Genomic DNA, 15,903 nt, shown 5'->3' with positions numbered 1-15,903 from the left:
GGCGGCTCCCATGGCTGCTTCTCCTCTGGGCCAAGTATGCCCGGGTGCTTCCAGACCCTTTCACACCCATTGCCCTCCCCCCACAGCCTGGCAGCCCCCCTTGAGAAAAGCTGGGCAAAGGCCACTCCTCCAGAACTAAGATAAGGCAGCTGAGGCCCAAGTCAGAGCAAGTCAGCAGTAAAATGAGACAAAAACCCAAGCCTTGGACATTTTCCCCGGAATGTCAGCTGGCCTCAAAGGAAGACCAGGGAATGGGGCAGAGCCAACGATACAGCCAGGTGGGCACCGTGCGGCCAGCGAGAGGACCTAGCACCCCTCTACCGAGCGGAGAAACTGCCTGGCCCACGGCATCCCGGGCCACTCAGGGCTCACCTGCGATCACACTGGGCCTGCCCTTAACTCCAAGGCAGGAGCCCTCGGTCTAAGGTAGGAGGTGAAACGTAAACGCGCGAGGAACAGCGACCACAGACCTGCGGTCAGGGAGGCTGGAAGGGAGCTGGGCCACGTCTGCTCGGGGCCAGGGCTCAGGGAAGGCCAGGGAAGGCCAGGGAAGGCCTGGGAGGGAAACAGGAGGCAGGCTGGTGTGGAGGAGCCCTTCTAGGAGGGAGCAGGCCGTGCAAAGGCACGGGGGGCACAAGGAGACCACGCTTGCTGATGGCAGAGGGTAGACACCAGAGCTCCAGGGAAGGTCACAGCAGACACCCTACGGAGGTGTGGGCGGGCCCTGAAGGCTGCGGGGTCTACAGAAAGGTCGAAGCAGGAGGGCTGATCTGCTGGGAATACCAAGGGGAGGCCAGGTCATCAAACCGCCCCTCCGTGCGGGAGTGGCCCGAGAGATGACCCACCAGGAGCCCTCCCGCCACTGCAGCCACCTTGTCCCGCCCAAGCTGCTGCTACAGAGGCCGGGTCGTGTCCAAGTGAAGCATCGCAGGAGAGGCGCGTCCTCTACCCACACGGCCCCCAGCAGGACTCGTGAGAAAACTCAGGCCGCATCCCTGGAGCGTCAGGATCCGGGAAGGAGAGGAAGCTCAGCTCAGGTGGGGTCTCACCGGGGCTCCGGGTGGGAGAGCCTCCCTCCTCACCCCCTCGGCCTCCGCGCGGTCCCGGCAGAAGGCAAGCTGGCCGCGTTCCAGCCGCCACGTACACTTTACCGCCACGCTCCTCGGACACCTAAAATTAGCCCAGCTGCAGCCCGTTGCCCACAGAGGACGCTGCTGCCTGGCACGGCTCTCCCTTCAGAGGGATGGGGCCGAGGGGCGGGCAGGGCTGCCTGCACCAGAGGACACACACCTACTCCCCGGAAAGCACACCCACGCACACGCCACAGGACCTCCTGCGCTCGAGCCGACGTCGCGGCCAGAGGAGCGAGCCTGGGTCCTGGTGACAAGGGGCTGAGTGTCCCCACTGCAGAGCCAGGGCCAGACACCCATCAGCTCTGCAGGAAGCAGCTCTGAGCACAGCTCGGGCGGACAGGGGAGATGCTGTTCCCCGGCGTCCTGGGCGACATCGGTCGGAAGGGACGGCGGCCGGCCGGCCAGAGCCCTGTGGTCCCAGAGCCGAGGTCTCAGTGAGGCCCGGCCAGCCAGCCGGCTCCGCTCAGAGAAAAGCCCTTGCTGGGCCACGGGCCCTACCAGGAAGCCCCACTCAGCATCCCTGCAAACGCAGGACGCGCCTAGTCTAGAAACTCGGCACAGAGCCGGTGGGTACGTGGCCGTGCCCTCGGAGCCGGACTTCTGAGCCAGATGGGAGCAAGGGTGTCACACAGCCTGTCCACGCCCGGCCCAACTCCCCCGCACTCACGCAGGCACACGCGTGTACACCTCGCACACGCCCCTCGCTGCCGGCTCTAGCACGCAACCAGTTGCAGGCCAGCACTCAGGGCCCTCCCACAGGGGACCGGCCGGCCCGTCCACTTCCCCACCCGCACCGCATCCCAGCGTCTCCAGCAGCCCAGCCTCCGGCTCATCCCCTCGCGGCCCCCAGGCCAAGGAGCCGCACAACCCCTCGCCCCGTCTCCTGGACAAGCTCCAGACGCCAGCTTCCTTGTAACCAACTCCGACGTTTGGATTGCAGGTCTGATGCCCAATCTTACCTCGCTGCCAGCTCCAGGAAGGCAGGCCGCCCTCTCCCAGGGGGCCTGCACGGGGTCACCCCAGGGGGGCAGGGTAAGCTGAGTGGCTGCGGTGTTTCAGAGCCCGATGGGCTTCCATTCACAGATGGAGAAACCAAGGCCCAGAGGGGGCGTGAACACAGGGGCTGGGACCCCAGCCTCTGTCCTCGCTTCAGCATCTGCAGCATCAGCTTCCTGGCCCCTGTGGGGGTCCCCGGGGCAGCCGAGCCCACCCCACAGTGGCTGACACCGAGGCAGACACCGAAGCCGCGCAGCAAACGCACACAAGGTTGCGGGGAGCCTCCTCACCCTGGCCTTGCCCACAGCGCCACCTACCGTCCTGCTGCCCCCGCTCCCTCAAGAGCCCGCGGCCGCCAGGACTCAGCCGGCAGAACGCCCCTGTGCCAGGGCCCCCCAAGGCGCACGGGGAGCGCCGCCCTTTCTGGGGAGGTGCGTCTCCCTGCACACCAGGTGACCTACCAGGACGAAGGGCTCTGGGGACACGGGACATCCAGGGATAAAGCGGGTCAGCCATCCTGCTCACACTTTGTCCTAGAAGGCGGGGTGCGGGGCAATCCCTGGCCCTGTTTGCGGGGTGAGGGCACAAGGGGAAGGTTGACAGGAGCTGGCTGGTGGGGCCACGCTCAGCAGGGGGACCGGCGGCGGGGGGTGGGCAACCGCGAGGAAGGAGGGAAGGCTGGTCCAGGCCCTGGGACAGGGCGGCCTTCTCCTGCAGGTGGGGGAGGGAGCACGTCGGGGAGGTGTGGGCCAGGGCCGAACAGCGAGCTCTCTGCGGGGTCTGGACGTGCCCAGGCGCGGCCGAGCACCTGGATGCAAGGTCCTGGCACCGAGGAGATTCTGGGCCAGACAGAGACACAGGTGACACAGGGACCGCCCCAGCTGGCCCCTCTGCAGCACCCGTTCTTCCCAACATTAACCCATCCGTGCACCTGGCGGGCTCATCCCCCCGCCCCCGCGGGCCACTCAGCACCCCAACGGCGGGCTCCCCGAGAGCACTTGTGGGGTGAGTGAGTGAACAGATGACATGCAGAGGAAGAGGAGGTCATGGCAGAGACAGGGCCAGGGACACCCCACGAGAGAGGGCGGGAGGCCCCCTGCAGGCGCAGCAACAGGGATGCTGGGGCCAGGGGGGCAGGCAGCGCAGCGCGTCCAGAGACGCCCCAGAAGCTGCGGCCCAGGGAGCGGGAGGGGGCCCAGCCCTGGGCAGCCACTCCCCAAACCTGGCTCCACCTGGAGGCTCTGGGGCAGGCCAGAGCTCCCCACAGCCCTTGCACCAATTTCCACGGGAGGGTCTTCCCCACACGTCCAAACGATGCTGACATCAGCCGGGCGTGCTACAATTCAGCTCAATTCCAACACTCTCTACCTGGCTCACAGGACTCCGGAGACCAGTTCACTCACTAGATGGCAGGTGCGTTACGCAGGAAGCTAAAGCACACAGACCCACGGCCAGGTGAGAGGCCGCGGGGCCTCGCGGGAGGGGGCCTGCAGGGACGGAGGAGCTCTGGGAGCTCTGGGGGGCGGGGGAGCGGAGCTTGCTTGGTGGGGAAACATCTTCAGGCCTCCTGGGGAGCTTTGGTCCCTCCTGCCTGAGTGGCCCTGACCTGACAGGCCCCGGCCAGAGCTGGGGTGGCCCGCGCCTCGCCCCACGGTGATTCTGCTCTCCCCCCACCCTCCCCGCGTCCCATCCAGTGCACCTTCCCCTCCCACAGCACCAGACAATGAAGGGTAAAGGGTGTGGCAGCCGAAAATCAGGCTTAAGTGATGTCCATGTCCTGACCTCAGAACTGGTGGAAGTTGCCTGCTCAGCAAAGAGGGGGCTTAGCTTGCGTTCAGGGTCTTGAGATGGGAGTTGTCCTGGGTCGGCGGGGCCCTGACTGCTGTCCCCCCCCCGTTTCCTTATAGGAGGGAGGCAGGCAGGGGGAAGATGCTGGCCTTGAGGACTGGAGCCGGGTCTCCTGGAGGGGACCCACCCCTGGAGCCGGGGGGCGGACAGCCCTGCCCGCACCTGGATCTTGACCAGTACTGGTTTCAGGTTTCTGGCCCCCAGAGCCAGGGGAAAATATATTCCTGCTGTTCTGAAGTACCCAGCCTGTGGTCATTTGTTAGAGCGGCACAGGAAACCAGCGGGGCGTATGAAAAAGGCCGTGTGTCCATCCCGGAAAGGAGACCAGTCTGTCTGTCGGGAGGGCATGCACAGTCTGTCTGTCAGGAGGGCACGCATATGTCTGCGTGTTGACTGCAGCCTCTTTGAGATGAGCAGCCTGCTCCCACCCGCTCTCCCCAGATGAAGAAAAGACCTAACTCGTCAACCAGATGCAAACACGTCCTGTTCTGCCCCGGGGACCGAGCGGCCACCTGAAATGAAGACAGCGCGGAACGGTGTGTGCTGACGCCGAGCCCAGGCTCGTTCAGCAGGCCGCCCTCGAGGTGAGCACAGGACGTCCACGGCTCTGCATCGGCAGACGCCTCGGGGGGCGGCCCAGGGAGCACGCCTACCGCCCCTTCCACCCCACCAGAGATGCCGGACAGCAGACCAGAAACCCCAAGGGCTTCCCCCACATCCTGACAGGGGAGGGGTGTCTCCGAGAAGGGCTGGCAGGAGGGACTGCTCAGAGCCCACTCCCCGCCTACCTCCCACCCGGCCAGCCCCCCAGGCCCCCAGCCTCCGCGCGGCCCTGCACCCCCAGAAGACCTGGGCGCAGACCTGCCTCCCGTTTCTCTTGCTGTCAGCTCCTTGCTGCCCCCAGCACCCCTCAGCCGGAGGGCTGCAGACCACTCTGCAGGAAGCCTCGATTAGGAAAAGTGATGATGTTTATGGAGCACGCCTGCTGCGGGGGGGCGTCGTGAGAAGGCGGCTTCCCTGCGTGTGTGGCAGGAGGGGAGCAAACCCCAGCTGACAGCTGCTGTCCGCTGAGGCCAAGATGTCGTGGGACCCCGCGGTGAGGGGCTTCCCCGGTCAACGTCCTCCCTGGGGGCCGACCTCGACGGGGAGGCAGGAGGCCGCTCCCATGCTGGCCAGAGACAGACGAGGAGAGGGAAGAGCCACCCGTCCGTCCATCCGTCCCTCTGCACAGCCTGTCCTGGGGCACTTACCACATTCCAGAAGAGCGGATTGAAAGCGATGGTGAGGACTGCAGCCACAAAGTGGGGTTCTGAGGGGTCCACGTAGCCCAGCAGCCGGGTCATAACGCAGAGGTCTGCCTGCAGGGATAGAGCCGGCGTCAGCGGGAGACCTGCCTGCCCTGCCCAGCCCTACCTGGCCGGACACGGGAGCGAGTGACAAGCCCCAGAACTCGGAAACAAAGTTACCCTCCAGGAACAGGTCAGGAGGCTTGGGCACGTCCAAGTCCAGCAAAGGTTACTACAGTGTAATCTCATAAAACGGAAGATAAAAGCCGAAACCCAACCGGCCGTGTCGTGCCTGTCGGAGAGTGGCCGGGCCAGCGGCGGAAGCACAGAGAGGAAACCAGCGGCTCTGAGGATGAGTGTCCAGCACGCTGGCGGGGCAGTGACCCCGCCGGGACCCGTGTCTGCATCACCAGGGTGACCAGGACCCAACAGAGGTGTTCAGAGGCCCCAGAGCCAACCCGAGGGGCCGACGTCCGTGTGAAGACGCTCAGCCTCCGAGAACCAGGAAGAGGCAGATGCAGAGAGCAGCGGTGTCCTCTTCCCAGCCCCTGGACCAGGCAGATGCAGAGAGCAGCGGTGTCCTCTTCCCAGCCCCTGGACCGGCGCTCCTGAGCGTGGGGGTTCCCAACCCCGGGCGCCTGCCCCGAGAGCGCCCACACACGCGCACAGCTGCTCCTATCAGCACGCACGGAACGGGTGTGCACGCCGGGGGCTCGGGTAAAGCAGATGCGCCGTCCCCAAAGCAGCTAAACCAGGCAACTGAAACAGACCAGGTCTGGGTCAACCTGCCACGTTCTCAAACGCATGTCAAATGGACAAGGGCGCTGCAGAAGCCCAGAGCACCCTGCACCCACCACACAGCGCTGAGCGCCCCTCCCGTATGTGGGGAGGGCCAGCTTTGAGCCCCAGATTCATTGCCCCCTGTGTCCGGGGCGGGTCTCCCCACCTCCACGCTGTAGACCCTCCGGCCGGTCACTCTTTGCGGCCCCCACCCACTCCATGCCGGCCGCCCTCCCCAGCCGTGACAACCGAAAACGGCTCCAGACGTGGCCCAGATGTCCCCGGGGACAGAACTAAGATCCTGCCTCTAGGGACAAGAGGAGGAAACAGCTGGATGCGTCCAATGCTGAGTTCTCCCTTTAAAACCCATGAGACACTGCTGACGTCCTGGTGGTCAGTGTTCACTGAGTCCCTGCATTACTCTTTGTATTTTTCTTTTTCTTTTTAGAAATTCATGGCAGCTCTCCACACTCAATTCAGAATAACAATAAGTCTCAACTGGAAGGTAAGTCACAAGCCTTGGCTTGCGGGGGGGGGGGGGGGGGGGGGGTGGAATCCACCAGCCGTGCCCAGGGTGCAGAGCTGGGGGGCAGCCGGGTGCGCAAACCACGCTTCCTGCCAACGGCCCCCAGCCCTGGCCTGCCCCCCGAATCACCACGTCCAGCTTAGGGCAGCACACAAAACATGCTTCTCACCACTTGCAGACTCTTATGACAGCAACAACTCCCACGGGAGTTGATACGGCATTTCTGCAGACAAGGGTGTCATTGTCAGCCAGACTCCCTTTTACGGAGTTCCGTCCGAGGACGTCATTCCTCTGAACCAAAAGAATCCTCCTGCCTCCAGAGTGGCGAGCGTGTCCACGGGGAAGCCAATGTCCGCAAATGCCAGGGCCCACAGGGGGCCGCAGCCTAGCCCCACTCAGCAGAGAGAAGTAAAACATTCTCTCCTGCAATCGTCCCACCAACCCTAGGAGCTAAACGTTACCATCCTGACATTTTACGCATTTTACGGAGAAGCTCACTGAGGTTGCCGGTGGGTCAGATCTTCCAGGCCCCGCCACTCACAAAGCCTCGGGCTCCGTCACTTTCCACCGCGAGCCAGGAGCTGCTGCGGGGGCCAGTCACCTCTGCGAGGGTGGGAAATCCCACAGTCCCAGGCAAAACCCACGTGCCCTCATGCTGTGCCTCCTGCCCCACGGGTGACCCTGGGCTGGGTGACCCTGGGCTGGCAGGGCCAAGAGGAGAGAGGGTAAAGGGTCAAGAGTGAGGCCCGCCCACGTGGGGAGCAGGTGCGGATGGCGGCCAGGGTCTCCCGTTCACCCAGGCCCTGGACGGTAAGCAGGAGGAAGCCGGCAGACGGTCCAGTGGCTGCCTGGGGAGCAAGGTGGGGCGCGGCCTGGGAGGGCGCAGGGCGCTTCCGGGGTGATGGAGCCTGGGTGGCGGGGACACGTGAGAGTTCTCCATCTGGGCGCGATTTCACTACGTGAATTACACCTCAGGAAAGAAGGTCAGCAGGGGAACTGGGAGCTGCCCCCTCTTTCCCCGAAGGGCCCGGGGGAAACGCTTCAGACGTTTCTAAGGATTCCACTCCTCGCCATTCAGCAGACACTGAGCGTCCCCGGGAGGCTCCACTCTGGGGGTCTGCGAGCTAAGCCCCTGCAACAAGACCAGTGCGCATCTATACAAGTTCTCACACCTCACCTTGGGCCACCGCCCAGCAAGACGAGCACCGCTGTCGTGCCAGCTCAGAGATAATCAAGCCAGAGGCTCCCAGAGGCCAGGCCAGGCCAGCGCTTCCGGATTCCAGATCCCAGATTCCGGGTTCAGGCACCGGAGTGAGGATAAGTCCCGAACACTCCCAAGGAGGCCGGGCAAGTGAGCAGGAGAGAGACTGCTTCTTCGCCTTTAGGAGAGCAGAGGCGGAGGGGAAACTGAGGCATAGCGGTTAAGCAGTGACACTGGCTGAGGTGGCCAGCAGCAGACATCCGGCCGGGGCTCCCTGTTAGGGCTGAACTGGTCAAAACTGGAACCTCGGCCCCCGCCCAGGTCCCAGGGCCCTCAGTCAACCTCTCATCCAGGAAGTATCCGGTCACCTTGAGGGGGGATTTGCGTTGCCCAGAGAAGGGCCCACCGAGCAGGAAAGAATGACAGACAAGTCAGGTGGCAGCAGAGGGCCCCCTCCTGGCTTCCCGCTCCAGAGGCCTGCAGGTCCCCTCCCGGTTGCTGTCACCCCCAAAGCCCGCTGGGAAGGGTGCCCTCCCGGGTCAGGCAAGAGCAGAGCAGGAGGGTCCCAGACCCCGCCCCGTCACCCTGTACCCCTGTGGGCCACCTCGACTAAGGGGAGGGGCCCAGCAGGGCCCACCCACCCTCTGCCCAACCTGATGAACGCAGCGGAAGTCCTGGCCTTCCGCTCCCAGTAACCCTAACAACGGAGCCCCCCCGGCTCCAAGGTCACGGGCCGCGGAGTCCCGGCGCTGGAACAGAGAGGAGATGGGCTACCTACCGCTGCCCGGGCAGCGCTCCCGCGAGGGGCTCAGCAGCTAGAGCCGATGCCGCTCACCGTGCGAGGGTCAACAGCACCCAGGGTCACATTGTGACATCCAAACAAACAGCAGGGGCCCAGGGAATCAAAGTCACATCGACCGCAGGTGGGACCCACGTACCGCTCACTGCCGAGGGAAGGGGACGGGGTGGGGGCAGCGGGGCGGGCCTCCAGCTGGACCCTCCGGCCCCGGGCCTTCTCGGTGATTCAGGAGACATTTACCGGGAAACTTCTGCTGCAAGCCCCGAGCCTGGCGCACACACAAGAAGGAGCGGCCACAAAGAAGCTTTATACTAAGGCGGCCGTGACCTCATGGCCGGGGCACCAGGCACAGAAGGTCTCTGGGCAGCGGATAATCCAGGCTGGGCTGGGGGCTCCCCCTCACCCTCCGGGAGGGGCCACAGGAAGCTCCGTGACCCATCTCCGCCCCGGGGGATGAGAGGGGAAAACAGGTGCCAAGGTACAAGGGGCAGAGGGTGCTTGTAGGGCCCCTCCCTGTGCGCCTGATGCCAGCGCTACAGACAGATGCTCTCTGGAGGGGCCCTCGGGGAATGCTCCCTTCCTAAGGAACAGCCAGCGAGGAGTGCGGCCCACACGCTGGGATGGGGGGCGAGCCAGCCCTGGAGACCACCTGAAGGCTCTGCTTTCCTACGATACAGACAGCGGCCAGCGGCTGCCCCAGTGTCCCGAATCCATGACTCTTTCCAGGAAGCTGTTTATTCACACTCTTCCTCCAACGAGCCTGTCCTGGGCCATCTGCAGAGAGGCTCTGAGGGCCCGTGGGGTCCCGCGTCCATGGGGCAAGGTGGGCCCTTCCCGGGAGTGGGTCTGGGGCCTCCTCTCCTCTGCGGGGCCGTAAGCCGCAGACCTCTCTCTACATTCGCCCTCAGGGGCCCCGGACAGGCCCTGCAACGCTGGTGCCTAAGTCTATTTACCTAAGGACGCATTCCGTGTCCAAGGCAGTAGTGACAGGAAGCCAGCTGACCGAGCCCTGGACAGGGCTTTGCAGAGGCGGCAGAGCCTGTCCTGAGACAGGGCCCAATGCCCTGTGGGAACCTGGGCAAACTTTGATGGGGGTGGCACTTCCTTCCTGGGACCATCAGGAGGATTAAGTGAGATGATACAGGAAACTCACTTATTACTCTGTGACTGAGTCCGCCCACAACCCTGTGAGACATGCCCATTTTTCAGACTGAAAAACTGAGGCTAACACATGAAGCCAAAACAGGTAGGCAGAAAATCGGTGAGGACAAGGTGGGCCTGAGCACCAGCCCCCCATAACAGCAGGAGGCACGTCCCTCTCAAGTGCACATAAAAGAAAAAGAAAGAAAAGGTAAAAGTATGTATGTTCTTGAACCATAACAGAATCAAACTAGAAATCAATACCAGAAAGATCCTTGTTAAAGACCACAAGTAGGGGGCTTCCCTGGTGGTGCAGTGCTTAAGAATCCGCCTGCCAATGCAGGGGACACAGGTTCGAGCCCTGGTCCGGGAAGATCCCACATGCCACGGAGCAACTAAGCCCGTGCGCCACAACTACTGAGCCTGCGTTCTAGAGCCCGTGAGCCACAACTACTGAGCCTGCGAGCCACAACTACTGAAGCCCGCGCGCCTAGAGCCCGTGCTCCGCAACAGGAGAAGCCACCACCATGAGAAGCCCACGCACCGCAACGAAGCGTAGTCCCCGCTCGCCGCAACTAGAGAAAGCCCACGCGCAGCAACGAAGACCCAACGCAGCCAAAATAAATAAATAAATACAATACAATACAATAAAAATAAAATAAAGAACACAAATAGGGACTTCCCTGGTGGTCCAGTGGTAAAGAATCCGCCTTCCAATGCAGGGGATGCAGGTTCGATCCCTGGCCAGGGAGCTAAGATCCCACATGCTGCGGGGCAACTAAAGCCACAATTACTGAGTTTGCGTGCCTCAACTAGAGAGCCCGCGTGCCGCAAACTACAGAGCCCACGCAGTCTGGAGCCCACACACCACTACTAGAGAGAGAAGCCCTCACGCCACTACTAGAGAGAAGCCCATGTGCCACAACAAAAGATCCCACATACCTCAACGAAGATCCCGCGTGCCACAACTAAGACCCAACGCAGCCAAAACACATAAATAAATATCTTTTTAAAAAAAGAAAAGAACATCCATACTGACAGACGGATGAGTAAAGCCCTACGATCATCTCAACGGAGGCAGAAGAAACCGAGGCTCTGCCCGTTTTACGTGACTTGCCCAAGGTCTGGACTCTGACCCAAAAACACTGAAAACAAAAACTATGTCCTTGAGAACTTCACACAATAAGTCGTCCAGAGAAATGGCCTGATGTTTATTCTAACTAATGTGATAACGCCAAAAGAGTTTGAAAAACAACTCTGTGTAGCAGGCAAACATCTCTCCCTGGAAGGCAGCTCCTACCTGCCCCTGGGATTTGCCTCCCAAATGGTCACAGATGAGTCACAAACAGGGACTGTGCAGCCCAAGGGGCCTGTCGCTCAGCATGGTCTCGATGCTGCCTGAACACAGGGGCCTTGCCTTCTGAAGAGCACCCACCCTCAGGTGGGCTGCACTTTACAGCTGACAAAGGTCCCATTTTACAGAGCAGGTAACTGAAGGGCCCCTCTTGACACCTACACCACCCATCGCTCACAAGGGCTGGAGAACCACCTGGAAACGGGCATGAAAGGGGCTCCCCGACTGTGCCCTGGCAGCCTGTGCTCCCAAAGAAGCCAGCACCCCGAGGCCCCACTGGAGCCCCTCAGTCCGGCTCCATCGCCCACCAGCCAGCGGGCTTCACTCAGCTGCCGAGCTGAGGAGCCTGGCTGAGTCCAGGGCAGGGAGAGCCTTGGTCGATGAGGCTGCAGCGGGGACGCGCGCAGCCCAAGGGGGGACTTTCTAAGCTCAAAACAAAGCCCAGGTTCCGCACCAGCTGGAGCAGGCCCAGGAGCTAGTGGTCAAGGGCACTGTGCCCATGGTTGCACGTCAGCACACGTGTGGCTGCTGAGGACGTGCGGTGCCACGTGATGAAATGACATATTTTAAGTATTGGGTCAAATATGCCGTCAAAAGTAATGCACCGATTTCTTACTTTTTCAGCTGTGGCTACTAGAGTTTAGATTCTCAGCGTGACATATTACCGCCAAGGGACGGCGTGGGGCCAACGCGCTGCCATCACGCAGCTCAGACGCCCGGCTGCAGAGGAACCATCCCGAGGATGACATCTCTCAAAACCAGACGTTTTCCCTGAGGAGGGAGGAGGGCTGCCAAGTAGGACAAATACACAACGTTCAACGTTGTTGGCAACAGGAAGCTTAACTGTACCAATAGGGCTGCAGTGGAAAAAACGGAATGTTAGCCAACGAGGGTCACCCTGACCTGTCCCCTGAAAGGTTCCCAGATCGCTCCCACTGCACAGACCCACAGGGAAGGAAGGGAAGAAGAGCAGAGAAGACCTTCCCCCACACGCCCAGGAAATCTCCCCCTCCCCCACTGCTAGCTCTAGAACGTAGGCCTTGCTCAGACCTGAGGGCAGGACCCTAACCCTGCAGCGGGGCCCACTGCCCCCCTGACTTCCACCAGAAGCCCCGAAGGCTTCCCCACCTCCGGTTAATGGTGTCCCATCCTTCCCCGGAGTTCTCATCCGTGAAGCATCCACCCCAAGCCAGGCGACGCCGAGGGTCCCCTTTGGCATTCCAAGTGCCCTCTCCTTGCCCTTCTCAAGATCTGCTGGGATCGTCCTCCCAGGATGGCTGGTGACGAACCACTGGATCCGGGTGCCTATTACACAGGCGAGCTCACTCTGAACACGCCTGAGCCGTGCGGCGGGACCCAGCCCTTCAAGGAAAGTTCCCTGAAATTATAAGTCTTCCTCTCTCCTTGGTTTCCCACCCATCCCCTGGGACTGTCCTGCACTCCCTGGGGACAGACGCTAGGCTCATCTTTGTTCTTGAACAAACACTCCTCCTCAAGGCCTTGGCTCTGCCAGCCCCCCCGACCAGAGCACCTGGGCCCCCACCCCCCAGGGCATATCACTCAGGGCTCAGATGAGGTCACCTCCTCAAACAGGGACCGGCTATCTCAGGATCTCAACCCACCTCCCCACAAGCCAGTTTCTAAAACATTGACCAGCTTTATCTCCGGCAGAGAATTTTCAGTTTCCAGCCTCAGTGGCGTGAAAGGCCAGTGAGAGCCGACAAAGAATGTCGCCTGCCATTCCAGTCAACAAGGGAAGTCGCCCCCCCCATCAAGCCATCGGCTGCTGCTGCCAACCCCACAATGCACCCTGAGGGGGATTCAGGATGGAGAAAAAGAGGAGACAGGCCCCAGGCAGTTAAGATGCAGATCTAAGGAATAATTTCAAGGAGCCCAGACTCTTGCATCTTCCCACAAATAGAAAAGTGCTAAAATCACGTGCAAGACTGTTTTTTTGTGATTAGCAGTAATCTTTTGATGTTCGACGTGGTTTTTTCTCCAGCAAAAACTCCTATATATCCTGGCTCCCCCCTCAGAGCTACTGAGAGGCTCTTTCCGGGGCTATAGTCCTCAGTAAGGCCCCCAAAAAACACAACTCGCAACCATTAGGTTGTGCGTTTTTCTTCAGTGGACACCTGCTCTCGATCGGTACCGGCTGTACCAATGAATGGACCACAAAAGGCGGCCTCCGGCAGGGACCTCTCGAGGGCTCCACGGGTAGTGGCTGACGCCGAAAAGGTGAATGTCTTGTCTCAGAGGAGACTCTAAGGGCCGGGGCCAGGGGCCCGGCTGGTCTTCAGAACCAGGTCCGGCCTGGCCCACCCCGGCCCGGCCCGCTAGGGGCTCCGCAGGCCGCGAACTCCCCGCCCGTCCACCCGGGAGGAGGCCTGTCCTCCGGCCTCAGCTCGGGGTGCCTCCTCCCCGGAGCCTAGCGATCCCGTAGGTGCACACGTGTACGCGCTCCCACGCGCGGATACGGGTGCGGACACGCGCACTCGCACTCACACACACGCACCCGCGGTCCCGCCCCGCCCCCGTTGCCCGGTAACGGCGACACCGCCCCCGGGCGTAGGCGGTGGCACCGCCCGCCGCGGACCCAACCGCCCTAGCGACCCCCCCTCCTGGCCCCGCTGCTGGCGCGGTCGGTACCTTCCTGAAGTCCAGGTTGCCGAGGCCCCCGCAGCAGTCGGGCGCCGCCACCGAGCTGCGCATGGGCCCCGCCCGGCCCGGACCCATCGGCCGCGGGCCGCCTTGCAGGGACCAAGCGCGGGCCTCGCGGCAGCCCCCAACCGCCAGGACCGGCCCCATCGCGCCCGGCAAGCGCCGCCGGCCGCGGCGCTTTCCCGGTGACCGCGCTTCCCCGGCCTTCTGGGAAATGTAGTCCCCGTCCCCGCGCAGCGCCGCGCTCCCGGGCTCTCACCGGCCTCTCGCGGAACAGAGAACTACAAGTCCCAGGGCCGCCCGTTGCGGCGCCGGCCAGTCCCGAGTAGGCCACGCGGCTGCTGGGCACCCCCGCCCGCCGGCCCCCGGCCCCCGGCCCCCGGCCCCCGGCTCCCCACTCGGCCCGCCAGCTGACCTGGTGTCCCTGTCCTTGGCCGGCTGCGGCGGGTCGTAGGTTTAAGTAGCGCCCTGCACAGCCCCGCGGACCTGGACTTTGGCCGGCTCGGCCCCCCGCCCCTCCTAAGGCTGCTTGTGGCGGGGGGCGGGCACACCCCGCAGCTCCCGCCCCCCCCCCCCAACCGGTTGCGACCCCCTCCTCCACTGGCCCTCGAGTACTCACCGGGGCTGCCCTCACCGTCCCCTGGGAGATGAGAGCCGAGCAGCAATCAAGGGTTATAGCTTGATGCGGGCTGGGATGGCAAAACGGGGGACACTGCCCTGGAATGCTCAGGGAAGGGCCCGAGGGAGGCCTGTGCGCGGGAGAAGGTGGCAGACATGCAAATTGCGGGGGCAGGGGGAGGGACCACCTGTGCAGGTGCCGGGAGACAGACAAGAAGGGTCCTCAGTAATCCGGAAAAGGCTGGGGTAGTGGTGGAAGGGGGACAGCGGGAGGGAAGGGGTTTAGAAAAGTAGGCGGGATTTTAGCTGGTTGGGTCCCAAGAGAGCCCCTTTTGTAGCTACGTGTCACATACCTGGGAGCCCTGGCAGTCCCTCTGCTTCCTGATTCCGGCCCACTTCTCTCCCCCTTGGCCCTCAGCACCTGCCAGCCCAGGGCATCTGTGAGCTGCCACCGTGTGCCCACCCCTGTGCTGACCGCCACAGCATCCCTAGGATGGGGCAGGCCCACCAAGAGACAGGAAGGGTGCTGGCCGTGGTGCATGCACTAGCTCTGTGGTTGGAGGCAACTTTCGTTTTCTCAAAAGTAAAAGGGGAATACCTGCTGGTAAAACCCACGGCACAGGACCTGACCCGTGGGAAATGCTTGAGAACCACTGGCCACGAATGCGCTGGGTGCACAGCAGGTGCTGCAGGGCTGGTTCGCCCACTGACCGACCACCCCATCAGGGTGTCCAGGCAGGGCCTTCCGGAACCAGAGCCAATTCTGGGGAGCCCGCCAAGGGGGAGGGCCCCCAGGGAGCACTCCCCCCACCCCCCCACTACAGTCTGTTTCACCCAAGCCCCAGTTTTCTCCCCACCTACCAGGCCACTCTCCTCCCCACCCCCCATTCTTTTATTAAGCCAGGAAAATTAGTTTTTGTGTGTTTGGTTTATCTGGGAACAAAGAAAGGTAAATGTCAGAGGTCACACCATAGCTGATGCAACTAGAGGAATCCACTCCTCCACCCCTAACCCACCCCCACTGCTCCCGCTCCATGAAAGGAACACACCCAGACGTGCAGAAGCCAAACTCAGCTTCCAGTGTGATCGATCGGGACTGGTCATATCAAAAACCTCCTGCTGAAGATATCTGGGGGCAGAAGTCTTGCCTGGCCCTTTGAAAACTCCCAGGTCTGAGTGTGCAGGGGAGTCCCCAGGCCGACCTCTCTCAGGGGAATATGCCTTTTCCGGCATCCCTGCCAAACAGAGAAGTCACTTCTGAGGCAGCATGCTCCTCTGTTGGACAGGATGTTTGTTCCAGATCCCGACCCAAAGTCCCTCTTGCTGGAGCTTTAACAAACAGCCCCTTTCTACCCTCAGGGTTATCTCTCTTTGCCCCTTGATAGCTCTTCCGATATGGGAGCCATTTATCAGGAGTGTCTCCCAGTCAGCTCCAGGACAAACATCTCCAGATGACCTCTCTGGCCAGGAGTTTGACCTTTGCTGGGAGGGGATCAAAGCTAACAGCCATTTCTTTGCCGTCCTCCCTGCCCCAGTGGCCCTGGATCTGACTGCCTGGCTC

General features: G+C 62.3%; 1 protein-coding gene across 4 annotated transcripts in view; it reads right to left on the bottom strand.

Moving 5' to 3' along the window:
- The window catches only part of PEMT (phosphatidylethanolamine N-methyltransferase), a 46,399-nt gene extending 32,032 nt beyond the window's left edge, over positions 1-14,367 (bottom strand). Inside the window, exons 1-2 of one of the 4 annotated variants that reach the window (XM_068529515.1) lie at positions 14,344-14,367; positions 5,228-5,335 (exon numbers count right to left, since the gene is read on the bottom strand). In XM_068529515.1, coding sequence (XP_068385616.1) covers positions 5,228-5,320 — 93 coding nt within the window. In that variant the 5' untranslated portion in view covers positions 5,321-5,335; positions 14,344-14,367. Of the gene's footprint in view, positions 1-5,227; positions 5,336-13,712; positions 13,918-14,139; positions 14,164-14,343 lie in introns of those variants that run through there. The other 3 variants (XM_068529514.1, XM_068529513.1, XM_068529512.1) reach the window with 3 other exon arrangements.
- Positions 14,368-15,903: the final 1,536 nt, after the last annotated feature.

The sequence above is a fragment of the Eschrichtius robustus genome, chromosome 20 (assembly GCF_028021215.1).
Source record: "Eschrichtius robustus isolate mEscRob2 chromosome 20, mEscRob2.pri, whole genome shotgun sequence".
Classification (NCBI taxonomy): domain Eukaryota; kingdom Metazoa; phylum Chordata; class Mammalia; order Artiodactyla; family Eschrichtiidae; genus Eschrichtius; species Eschrichtius robustus.
This window is presented reverse-complemented; position numbering and strand designations above follow the sequence as displayed.